Source organism: Mixophyes fleayi, chromosome 3 (assembly GCF_038048845.1).
Source record: "Mixophyes fleayi isolate aMixFle1 chromosome 3, aMixFle1.hap1, whole genome shotgun sequence".
Lineage (NCBI taxonomy): Eukaryota > Metazoa > Chordata > Amphibia > Anura > Limnodynastidae > Mixophyes > Mixophyes fleayi.
Genome location: NC_134404.1, coordinates 285,891,255 through 285,904,447, shown reverse-complemented (window position 1 = coordinate 285,904,447; position 13,193 = coordinate 285,891,255). Strand labels below are relative to the sequence as shown.

Genomic DNA, 13,193 nt, shown 5'->3' with positions numbered 1-13,193 from the left:
AGGGTAGGAGAGTGAAGATCAAAGAAGTTGATAAGTGCCTAGTCTCCTACACCCACTACTATACCCACCCTAATGTCTTGCAGTGTCCCCCAATGGTAGGAAAGAGAAATATATAATGAATAGCCAACCAAGCAATATACTATATAATGGCGCCAAACAACGAAGACCCAGAGCAGGGAGCTAAAGCAGCAATGCTGTGGCAGAAAATGGTGTTCTCTGCTGAGGACGCACCCCCACGCGAGAATCATATCTGCTAGAGCTCGACTCGTTGCTAGGGATTGTATGACAGTCGCTGGATCTCCGTGGGAGAATTGCTGCAGTCAAGGCATAGCACGCACTGCTCTGTAGCGGTCCCCTGCTTTAGTGAGAAGAGCTGGTAGGCTGCAAGAGAGAGGGAAGCCTAATGGCTACTCTCAAACGATCAGGAACCCGGGGGCGAAGACAGGAAACAGGCATTTCACCCCTGGAGAGGCATCCCTGATTAGTCAAAGCAAAAACCTAAAAGAAGAAAACAAATAAAAAAACATGCAAAAATAAAACACAAGAGCCCACTGGGAAAAAAAAAAACACCCTACACCAGAGGGCACTTTACTAAAATTGTGGAAGAGCATAGTAGGGGAGGATCTATCCACTCAAATAGTTTGACTGTTAAAGTGCGTTTAATCCAGATCCACTCTAACCATTATCGCAGTGTCCTTAATGGCAGGGAAGAGAAAACAGTATTTTGTTCATATAAATGTGGACTCTTACTAACATTTTTTAATGGCTATACATATTTAGAGTGCATACATCAAAGGTAAAACCTCAAAATATACGATGGATGCAATTAATACTCTTCTTTAAGTTACATTAAGTTATGCTTATTAGGGAGTTAAAAGGTCTCATTAAGTATGTGATCTAAAGGAGCACAATTTGCACAGATGGAGAGAGGTATCCCTATTGTAGTTAGAATGATCCAACAGTAACAAGGCCTGACAAGTTTGCCCTCTAAGCAAAATCCTCAGAACTACAAATGAAGATTTTACAATGTTTTTGCTACGAAACTTACTATGCCAGGATTAAATATACATAAAACACAAGAATACCTTCTGGCCAGCCCTTTAGAAGTGGATGTAGACTACAAATTTCACTTCTTCCCAGATGAACAGCCATTTTGTTCTCAGCCGTGTTAAACTGATTGTTTGTGAAAACCATGTGTGGTAGCATCGTCAAAATCACCCTATTAAAGAGCTCTGGGTGGTCTTTGACTGAGTTATCCTGGATTATAAGGTCTGTCGCTTCTTCAAGAACTTTGTACCTGTAAGAGGAAATTTTTTAACAACAATATATTTCAAACACACACAAAATTACTTCACTTGCAGTTGATTTTCTAGATCAGTATAATGTATATTTATCCTACAGCCAAAGAGAACAGACTGACTTTAGGCAAAAACTACAGGAGGGAGGTAGAGAACTTTGATAAAGAAAAGAGGATTTTTATACTCACGATAAATCCGTTTCTCTGATTCCATCTGGGGACACTGCTACCATGGGGTTGTGTGAGGGGAGTGGAGTTTGACACTTAACTAGTTAACTTGCTAATGTAGCATGCTGACAGACCCCCTCCCCTCTGCAACCCCCTGCAGCTCCTCATTTTAATTATAAAGCCCCAAGGAAGATAGGAAAAACAACCAAAGAATATACAGAAGAGCAGAAGGGAGGGAACGCAGTGTCCCCCAGATGAAAACAGAGAAACTAATTTATTGCGAGTATAAAAATCCTCTTTTCTCTTACATTCTATCTGGGGGACACTGCCATCATTGGTACATTCTAAAGCAGCCCCCCTAAGGGAGGGACCACTCGGCACGTAAAGCACTATGGCCAAAACTGGCGTCTGCCGACGCAAAGACATTGAATTGGTAAAATTTTGTAAAGGTATGGACCGAGGACCAAGTGGCTGCTCAGCACAACTGATCCATTTCACACAGCCCAAGACGCACCCACTGAACGGGTAGAATGGCCAACAATACAATCTGGCACAGGTCGGTTAGCTTTGATATAAGCCTCCTTAATAGTCGATGCAAGCCATCTAGTATTAGAGATTGCTTGGAGGCCGGTCATCCTCGTTTTGAAAAGTCCTATGGACATAGATACGGATCACGATTTATCCTCTGACCACATCCAGAAAGTCCATAACCTGTTCCAGGCGCTTGTGGGTCCTCTGTGAGCACAGGAACCTCTATTTTCTGGTTAAAATGAAAACCGGAAACTACTTTTGGCAAAAAAGCAAGAACTGGTCTGAGAATCGCCCTATCATCGTGAAACACAAGATATGGTTCGCGACATGAGAGAACAGGTATCCTAACCTGAAGTACAAGGGCATTGTCATCACATAGACGGCTACTGCCAAGGGGTCCTTTGCTCTTGAGCAAAAATATAGGACCTTTCGGTTGTTACGAGATGCCATTAGTTCTTGGTCTGGGGTTCCTCATCGAACGACCAGAGACTGAAAAGACCTCCGGATGAAGAGACCATTCCCCAGGCAGAATTACATGGCGGCTTAGTCTGCTTCCCAGTTCTGGATGCCTGGAATAAAGACTGCGGAGATGGATTGAACATGATTTTCGACCCAGGTCAAGATCTGGTTCGCCACCTCCATTGCTCTTGCACTTCTGATGCCCCCGTCTGTTGACGTACGACACTGCCGTGGCGTTGTCGGACTGTAGACAGACCGGATGGCCATGCAGGATGGACTGGGCGCCCTGTAAGGCCTTTAGCATGGCTTTCAGTTCCAGTATGTTGATGTTGAGAGAGAGGTCTCCTGAGCCAACCAGAGCCGCTGAAGTTTCAAAAGAAGGGCTACAGCCCCCAATCCCCATAGGCAGGCGTCTGTGTATACTAAGATCCAAAACCATGGGGGCAAAGCACCTGCCGAATAGTAAATAGTCCTGGGCTAACCCATCTGAGGGATTTTCTCACCTCTGGTGACAAGTGTTATCAATTGGCATTCTAACTTCTGATGCGATCTTGACCACTTATTTAAGACGTCCCATTGGAAGCAGCGAGAGTGAATTTGACCGTAAGGGAGAGTCTCGAATGTAGACACCATCTTGCCTAGTAAGCTCATGCATAATAGGATCGACGGTCTGCGGCAGGACAAAACTCGAGTCACAGTGTCCCATAACGATCGCGATTTGTCCTCTGGAAGCAATACCTTCTGCCTGTTGGTATTCATTTTCAGTTCCACAAAAATCATTCTCTGGCAAGGGGTTAACTGGGATTTTTCACGATTTATGAGCCACCCGTGCATCTCCAGGATCCTGATGGAGAGCTGTAGATGCTGGTCGAGCAGATGAGCGGAGGCGGCCTTGATTAGTATATCGTCCAGGTAGGGCACTTACTGCACCCCTCTGGAATGAAGACAAGCCGCCATTACCGCCATTATTTTTGTAAACACCCTTGGTGCTGTTGCAAGGCTGAATGGGAGAGCTCTGAACTGGTAGTGAGAAAGTCCCACTGTGAATCTGAGAAGAGCATGAAGTGCCTTCCAGATAGACATCAAGGGCGCCTATCTCCACGTTCCTATCAACGCCATGAACTGGTTTGCTTCCAGCCCGTTGATAATCGACCTGACGGATTCCATCCGAAATCTGTTCACCTGCAGGTGTAGGTTCAACTGTTTTAGGTTCAGAATAGGGCAGAAGGAGCCATCCGGCTTCCAGACCAAAGAGAGATTTAAGTAGAATCAGTCTAGTTTGTTGTTCCGGCACCTCCCGGATGACTCCCGCGATAAGAAGAGTGGCAACACAGAGGAGCATTGTCCGTTTTCTTTGTGGGTCGCGGGGCAAGCTGGTTGCAAAAAACTGTTGAGGGTCTGGGCCCGATAGGTCTATTATGCAACCTCTCGTCATGATCCCGCAAATCAAACTGTCCTCCGAGGACTCTGCCCACTGATCTTTGTACATAAGCAGACGTCCCCCCCACTCCCAGCGCCGTGAGAAGGGTGGGGAGCGTCAAGCTTCTGGTTTATCCGGGAGCTTGGAGGATGGACGGTTCGCGGAGGAGGAAGGCCTACCTCGGTGCGAGTGTCCCCTGTTGCCAGATGATCTGGACCTGTATGTCTGGCCCCGACCAGATGAGCCCCCCTGAAAGAGCTGTCTAAATGAGCCAAACCTGGTTGCCCTAGGTTTTGGGACATTGACTGGTAGGAAGGTATTTTTGCCCCCAGTGGCCTGGCAAATTATGCTGTCCAATTCAGGCCCAAATAGCTCTCCATCTGAATAAGGAACAGACTCTAAAGATTTCGTTGCTTCAGTGTCTGCATCCCAGGACATCAGCCGTAAGGTCCTCCCTGGCCGCAACTGCTGTTGCGGAAACAGATGAGAAAATGGAAGCTGCATTTTGGGCAGCTTCGTATACATATCCTGAAGCCTCTTTGAGCTGAAAAGCAGGGGGAAGTAAGTCTGAATCCTGCAGACTTGTTGCCAACTGATCAGCCCATGTTTCCATAGCCCTTGCAACCCATGCTGATGAAAACATGGGTCTAAAGGAAGTACCTGCTGCACTGTAGATGGACTTTAAGAAGGCCTCTATCTTACAGTCCGTGGGATCCTGCAGGGAGGCAGTCCCTGGAACAGGGAGTGTGGTGTGGCGTGCCAAGCGTGCCACTGGCGTATCAACCCTAGGGACTTGTTCCCAACGGTTTAGATCATCCTCCTGCAATGGTTATAGAGCTAGGTACTTCGTGGAATGACAAACCTGCTATCAGGTTGTTTCCAGGATGCTTTTGCGATCTCTTTCAATTCCACTGATGGAGGAAAACTGATCGCCCTTTTTAAAGAGACTCCTATCTGTAGTTCTAGTCTCCTCTAGATCTAGAAGGCCAAGTGTCTGCTGCACTGCTACCACCAGGTCAGCAAACTCTTGATATCTGGTAGATTCCTCTGGGCCCGTAATCTGTGCAGAATCAGAATCCTCTAAAACCTTGCCCTCCTCTTCTGAGGATCTTTACGAATCAGAGAGGGACAGAAGGGGGTCAGTGGATCTGTGTCTCTTTTTCTCAGGGTAATGGTCTTAGGGCCTCCAAGAAACGGTTTAACCGATCTAGGCCCCTGACCAATGATGTAGACCAAGCTGATTATCCCATAAGAGGGGCTTGAGAGGAGAGTACGGATGGATCCCCCGCCTGTCCTGAGGCAAGGGACTCAGAGGTCCCCGTGATCCCCCCAGAATTAAAGGGGTCTATTGTTGACGGGAGTACCGCAGCAACCACTGGAATCTCTGCTGGTTTAGAAAGCAGTTGGACCAATGTGGTAACCCCCTGTGTCAGGGCAGTCGCCCACACTGGTGTTTCTGTTATTGGGGGTGCATTAGTCTATGCCTGCGCTGCCATGGAAGCTCCCCCGCAGTCAGTACAAAGCCCCCCCAGGTCCTGCTGTTCAATGGGTAACTTGAAGCGAGTATAATACTTAGCACAAGGTGCTTTACCCTTGTCAGAAATTTTAAGGTAACAGTGTACAGCAATAAAATGTAACACAGGCAATCACACAAGGAATAGACAGAAGATACTAACTAATCTATCACAGAAGTCAAAAGATAGTATCACTGTTAAGGCTATGTGTGAGACAACAGAATATCTGTGCAAGTAGCATTCTATTTGCATGAAATAAATTTTCTAATACATCCCTATCTAAATTATAGTGAGTATAGAAACACAAAAAATAAGATTTTTATGGTACTTAGCCTTCCATAAGGCTAAGATGTCTGGAGCAGTATAGGTCTGTCAGCAGCTCAGTCTCTTAGAGTAGCCGCTGTCTTTCCCGGGCAGGTCTTTTGGCGCCTTCAGGAGATTACACAATGTCTGTGCAGGCAGGGGAACTCTATTGTTTTGGCTGTCTACGTACTGCATCTGTGTTGCCAGGCTAATTTTTTTTTTTTTCTCCAGATAACAGCGTGGCGATTTACTGCCTCTTCAATAGGCAGTAATCGCTAAATTCCTGCTGCTCTGCCACCGTTGTGGCTTCTGTAAAATGAAACCAAGTTTTCCCCCTCCCTCCTTTTCCTGAGGAGGGGACTTGGTATGCTCCTCAATGACAGCTTCCAACGCTGATTACCGGTGCTCTCTACCACACTCATGGTAGTGCTGGTGATCTGATAAATATCAGTGTGACAGTGGCTTATAAGCCACCTGTCACACCGAGAAGGGGGGTGATATAACGGACCTGCTGCCGTCAGCGAGAGCCATCCGGCTCTCACTGTCTGACAGCTGCCCCCTTTCACTGAACTAGTGTGCCCTGTATAGGACAGAGCACACCCTTGTAAAGAATAAAACAAAAAAATAAAAATCAGTTAAATAAAATAGCAATAATAGTAATTCCTAGCATAAGTAACCCCAACTGCCTTGGGCACTAAACTAAAACTGAGGAGCTGCAGGGGGTTGCAGAGGGAGGGGTCTGTCAGCATGATACATTAACTAGTTAAGTGCCAAACTCCACTCCCCTCACACAACCCCATGGTAGCAGTGTACCCCAGATAGGATTAAAGAGAAAAAGGCCCCTCCCAATCTTGAGCTGAATATAACTCTTCCCTTCAGCTAGGAAGGCCTTTATATGCCCATGAAGTAAGGGGCAATGGGCATTTCCTATGCATTTTATCTCTCTTCTTTTCCCCCTCTCGGATCATCACCTTATGAGCTACACGCTCACCCCCACTGCTCTAACCTCTCTACTGTCTAACTCTACCAAGCCTCCTCATACCCGCAGAAATCTTAATTCTATTAATATTCAACAATTTTCCACCTCTCTCCAACACCTTCTCTCCCCTACCTCTACATTCTCCTCCACTGAGATAGCAGTACCTCATTTTCACCAAACCTTAGCAACAGCCATTGATCAAGTGGCTCCAGCAACACTACATACTACACACTACACGTCGACTTCGATGTCAGCCATGGCACACTACAGCAACGCGAAATCTTCAAAAACTTTCTCGTAAAGCAGAACGTCACTGGCGTAAAACTCGCACCTCTAATAACTTCTTCACATATACTTCTATCTACCGCTCCTATCGAAATGCCCTGGACACTGCAAAACAAACATACTTCCAATCTCTTATCTATGCTCAGGTTTCCAACCTCAAACGCCTTTTTAAGATATTTAAAGCTCCTCTCAATCTTCACACCCCAAACCCTCTGTCCACTATCAGTGCCCAGGATTTTACTTCCTATTTCAAGGACAAGATTTATAAGATCAGGTTGGAATTGGTATCCTCTTCCCCGACAAGCAATTAGCTCAATTCCTTCCCACCAGCCTCTGACACCCTCTCTTCATTTGACCCCACAAATGAAGAGGAAATTTCTACTCTTCTTATCCTCCTACTCTACCTCCTGTCCTCTTGATCCTATTCCCTCGCAAATTGGTAGATCCCTGTCTCCTGTGCTCATCTCACCTCTAATTAAAATCTGTAATCTCTCGCTCTCTACTGGCATCTTTCCGTCACTATACAAGTATGCATTGATTACTCCTATTCTAAAAAAACAAGATTCCGATCCAAACTCTCTCTCAAATTACAGTCCTATCTCTCAGCTGCCGTGCCCCTCCAAGCTTCTAGAGATAATTGCCTACACTCGCCTCACACTCTTCCTTTCCGCAAACAACCTGTTGGATCCTCTTCAGTCTGGCTTTCGTTCTCACCACTCCACAGAGACTGCGTTGACTAAGGTTGTCAATGATCTGATCACGGCTAAAACTAAACGCCGTTACTCTCTCCTAATTCTCCTGGATCTCTCGGCTGCATTGGACACAGTTGACCACTCTCTTCTCATACAAGCGCTGCAATCCCTAGGGCTTCAAGACACTGCTCTATCCTGGTTCTCATCCTACCTTTCTAATCGCTCTCTCACTGTTAATTTCTCTGGCGCCACCTCTGCTCCTCTTCCTTTATCAGTTGGAGTACCACAAGGCTCAGTGCTAGGTCCTCTGCTGTTCTCTATCTATACCGCTTCTATTGCAAATCTAATAAGTTCCTTTGGATTTCAGTATAATCTCTATGCGGATGATACCCAAATTCATCTATCCTCTCCTGATCTCTTGACATCTGTGTTGTCCCGTGTAACTGACTGTCTTTCTGTCATATCATCCTGGATGATCTCTCGCCAACTCAAACTTAATCTTTCTAAAACAGAGTTAATAATATTCCCACCCACCAACAAGAGCGTACCTGACATTTATATCTGTTGATAACATGACCATAAATCCCACCCCACAAGCTCGCTGCCTAGGTGTAATTCTCGACTCACACCTATCCTTTGTTCCCCACATTGACTCTATATCTAAATCATGTTACATACATCTAAAAAAACATTTCCAGAATTCGCACATATCTCACACAAGACACTGCCTTAATTCATGCACTTATCCATTGCAATTCCCTCCTTACTGGTCTTCCCCAAAACAGACTCAAATCCCTACAATCTATTTTGTACGCTGCGGCAAGATTGATTTTCCTTGCAAATCGTTATTCCTCTGTTGAATCACTCTGTATGTCTCTACACTGGTTGCCTGTTTTCTACCGAATCCAATATAAAATACTCTTACTGACCTACAAGGTCATCAACAAAGCTGCACCAACATACATCTCCTCTCTTGTCACAAAATATCTCCCAGCTCGCAACTCCGTTCTGCACAATATCTGCGTCTCTTATCCACACTCACTGCATCCTCCCATTCCCGATTACAGGACTTTTTCCGGGCTGCACCCACTCTATGGAATTCTCTCCCTCGCACAATAAGACTCTCCTCTAGTCTACAAGCTTTCAAGCGTTCTCTGAAAACCCACCTTTTCAGACAAGCCTTTAATATTCCTCAACCACCCTCTTAACCTCACTACATTACCCTATTACCACCCGTTATACAACTACCCCTTGACCAACATTGTTGTGTGACAGGATCATTTAGCTTATGAGTCACTTTTACCTTTGCAGTCTGGCTGTGCCAACTGCAAATGTAGACTTAACCTGATGTGTCAAACTCCCATTGTCCAATAGATTGTAAGCTTGCAAGCAGGGCCTTCTCACCTCATTGTCTGTTTTACCCAGTTTGCTTATTAGTTTACTATGTTGGTCCCTAATTGTAAAGCGCTACGGAATATGTTGGCGCTATATAAATAAATGATGATGATGATGTAAAGTAATCAGTCAGTATGTAAACAACTAGAGCACAACAGGGACTGGAATGTGTTCCCATTATGATCCCTATCTCTCCAACCCTCTGCTGTCTCTCGCATACTTCCTCTGGGGATTCCAAAAAAGCAGGGACTGGAGAAAATACAGTTATTCAGAGCCTGCATCAGGGTCTCTTTTTGATCCCAATAGGCACTACACTCTGGGTCTAAACTTGCAGGTAGCTGGTCAGCAGATGGCTCTTCCTTTTTCTTCGCCTTTCGTTCCTAGCTCCAATGCACCTTTGTTAGAGCCAATTCTGCTCTGTTGCATTAGTGGATAGAGCAGTGGTATAGAATGTCTTGCAGGGTATTGCATTAAGAGTCGGTTACCTTGAAAGACAACCAGATCTGGCATATATGTGCCCAGATGCACCAATGTCCAGACTGTCAAAGCAAACAAACCTTCACCTTTCACATTACACATTCTTCAAGAACCCAACTGATAGCAGACTGAATAATTTCCTAAAACCAATGCTTGCTATAGCTGGGACAGCATTATGCTCCTGCTCTGCCATGATGAAATAAATATAAGAACTTCAGGTTGGCCTGCAGAATCTACGACTATATTTGGGGGGCATTGATCATGTTTTCTCTCATAACTTACTCCTATCTCAGATATTGGCCTTCCCTCAGGACCACCAAGACATTTTTGGTTCACTAAAGCAGCATAAAAGTTATCTTCCAGAAGTAGCTGGACTCTTTCCCAGAGGTCAATACTTTTCATCAAACAAGGAGATTGTCTTCCCCCATCTTATGACCAAGCCCGTCTCCACTCTTTGGATGTGGTCCAGCTACGGAGAAATTATTTGCAGTTCTTTGCAAAACTCCAAGTATGTTTTGGTGCTCTTTAGAGTTCCAGGTAAAGGCAAGGTGTCCTTTTCAAAGTCTATGATGAATTGGGTGTGCAAGTCGATTAAACTGATCTATGACAAAAGCAGGAAACAAAGGGCTTCAGCTGAACAGCTGTACAGGGAAGCCACATTGTCTCATCAACAGAGACGAGCTCCGGCTGAAAAGTATCAATAGCGGAGGTTACCACTTCTTTCTGCCCAACAGAGTACTGTGGGAAGTCCCTTTGGTCAGTGTGTGTGCCCCAAATTTTCTGTTGAGGCAAACACACAACTCACGCAACTGTTACACAAATGCCAGGGTCACATTATCTTTGTAGGAACATATACTCTTTTGTTTAGGTTATCAGGGCAGATACGCGGACCTTGAGAGAACCAAGTTTCAAGCCACATTCAAGACCATCCTGTAAAAAAAAGGACGTGCCAAAGTAGACGAAAAAAGAATGGACACCTTTCCTTATACACTATGAAATATATAACTTCCACACACTATGGTGATTTTTAGCCTTCATTACCTGGTGGCAACTACTTAGGCTGAAATTCTAAAGTGAATTAAAGCAGCATTGAATGCAGCCTCACCCAAATATTTGGATGCTTCTCTCATGAGGGCAACAACTCTGTTCTTGATCTACCAGATTGTAATCCCTATGCAATTTGCTCAGACCATTTCTCAACTGCCTTGTTTATCCTTGCAGATGCTAGAATAGGCCTGAGAGCAGCACTAACAGCTACAAATAGAGATCTTAGAATTACTTCACATTTGCTATCCATGCTACAAACAAGCTGGTCTCGGAATTGGAACTGTGGTAGATTTAGAAAGGCAGGCATTAGGTGTATCCATCTTAGGCAGGAACTCCCATTTTCCAGTATCCTCACTGAGAAGAGGATAAATAACTCGGAACCTGCTTGAAATCTGACATTTTCTGCCTGGTGTCAGCCAGGCATCACTTAAAAGTTATAAAAATTGCAGAGAGGTCATTGACGCCTTGTCCGACAGCCCTGGTTGAATGAGCTTTCAAGTACATCAGCACTAGCCTAACCATCTGAACATAAGCCAACCGAATAGTCAAGTGATCCAACGAGCAAGAGACTGCTTAGAGGTCAGTAAACCACGCTTGTGAGCATTATACATAACGAATAAGTAATTAGTCTTACGAACCGAAGAGGTACGGTCCACATAACACCTGAGGACCCTGAACACATCCAGAAGCTGCAAGGATGCATCAGAAATATGAAACCTAGGACAAGACGTCGGAACGACTATCTCCTGGTTTAAAGCACTGTCCTGCCAGAATGAAATGCCAGAAAGAGGGGTATAGCACAGCACCACCAACTTAGACACCCTACAAGCAAAAGAGATAACGAGTAAGAACACCACCTTCCGGGTGACATAACAGAGATCCACTGGTCACCAAATTAAGATCCTTGGGCTCCACATGATGCACAAAGGCCAACTTGCACTGGAAAATGATTGAGAGCGCTAAAACCTGCATCTTCGACCTTTGTCGAGACCCTCCGTCAGGAAGGGGAGCAAATGAGAAAGATAAAAAAAAAAATTAAATATCAAGGGCAAGAGCCCTAAAAGTACGCCCTACTCCAAAGTTTACTTACAAAACAAAAAAAAACAAGGAGGCTGGTTCTATCTAGGAGGGACATAGTAGGGGAGGAGTTGTCCTCTCAACACTTTTAGATTTAAACTGTCCTTGCTCCAAGTGCACCTACTATACTCCACTGATGCAGTGTCCACCAATGGCATGACAGAAAAAGAAAATTAAATAAAAAAAAGATTTATGGATCATTTCAAATTATTATTATTATTATTACATTCAATACACTTAGAACAGATCTAATTCTTCGACAGATGGAGTCTGGTGTACATAACAGCACAATGTTCTGTACAACCAAAATAATAAAAAAAAAAATACTCACCAGCTGTCACCCAGAGACAAATCTGTTCGATCAAACAGGTTGAGCAGATTTGAGACCATTTCTTCTGTATCAAAGTGGCTGTGGTAAAGCTGAAAGAAGACATGTAAGCATGTTTGTTAAAATTCATACAAGGCAATTTGCACAATGTTTGGTTTCTCTACGATAGTGGTCAAATCCAAATGTGATACTATAAGTGTTGTATTACCAGAGTGGTCTAATCCCATGTATATTAGTTTAGGAGGTTTGAAGTGTAAATGTACAACTGCTATGTTATACACATACCCAAGTACTTTTAGGGGTGCGAATACTTTTTTTTTATGACCTACTGTTGTGTTCCTTACCCACTATGTACCCCCTCCTTCGCATCCACCCCTAGCTTAATGTCCCTCACCCGTCTTTTTTAATTAGGAAACAATGAAAAAATTATTAGTTAATTTAAACATTCAAAAATAAATTAAATTGTACATTTTGGTTCCGTAACATTGTTACGATCACTTAAATTGCTTCAAGGAACACATGCATAAGACAGTTTAAAAAACAAAAAGCTTGCTGTTTGCAAATCATAACATTTGGCAAAATATTGCACATAAGCACATTTAGGCCAACAAGTGCAAAAAAACCATAAAATACTACTACGTGTTTGGCTAAAAGAGTTCTTTACCTCAAGACAACCCCTCTCCAAACCAGTGTTTCCCCCCACTGCAGACCCTCCTACATCACTGTCAGCAGCACATATACATATTCAATCTCGCATCTGGAACGCAGGATTAATATGTACACTTCCATATAATAAACAGAATACTTGACAGCAGCTTCAGTAATTGGTAGCCAAAATAAAATCCAAAACTGGACTAAATTGCCGAACATGCAACAAGTCCGAACATATTTCAGGAATATTTTGGCCACACCCAAAAGTTAGGTTGAAGGTTAGAGGAATGGGGGGGGGGGGGGGAAATCAAAAAAACAAATCTTAAAAGAGTAAAAGAATACCAGTTAGCAATAGTTACAATATTATTGTTGGTAAGTGGGACCGGGTCAGTAAGAAATTCTTGTATGTGCTTTCCATTTGGTGGCGGTCAAGTTTCTGCAAGTCGTAGTTTAGTTTATTTAGAGGAACTCTTAATGAAGCGGATTTAGGACTAATAATAGATGTGGGTGACTTTGGGCAATGTCCAAAAACTTGATTCAATGTAAAGAGGCAGCCACAGTTTCTAAAGT

At 44.1% G+C, this 13,193-nt stretch overlaps 1 protein-coding gene across 1 annotated transcript in view; it reads right to left on the bottom strand.

Moving 5' to 3' along the window:
* HEATR1 (HEAT repeat containing 1) overlaps positions 1-13,193 on the bottom strand; it is a 92,446-nt gene that overhangs the window by 50,039 nt on the left and 29,214 nt on the right. Inside the window, exons 14-15 of the mRNA XM_075203734.1 lie at positions 11,976-12,064; positions 1,086-1,297 (exon numbers count right to left, since the gene is read on the bottom strand). Of these exons, the coding sequence (XP_075059835.1) occupies positions 1,086-1,297; positions 11,976-12,064 (301 nt within the window). The remainder of the gene's footprint in view (positions 1-1,085; positions 1,298-11,975; positions 12,065-13,193) is intronic.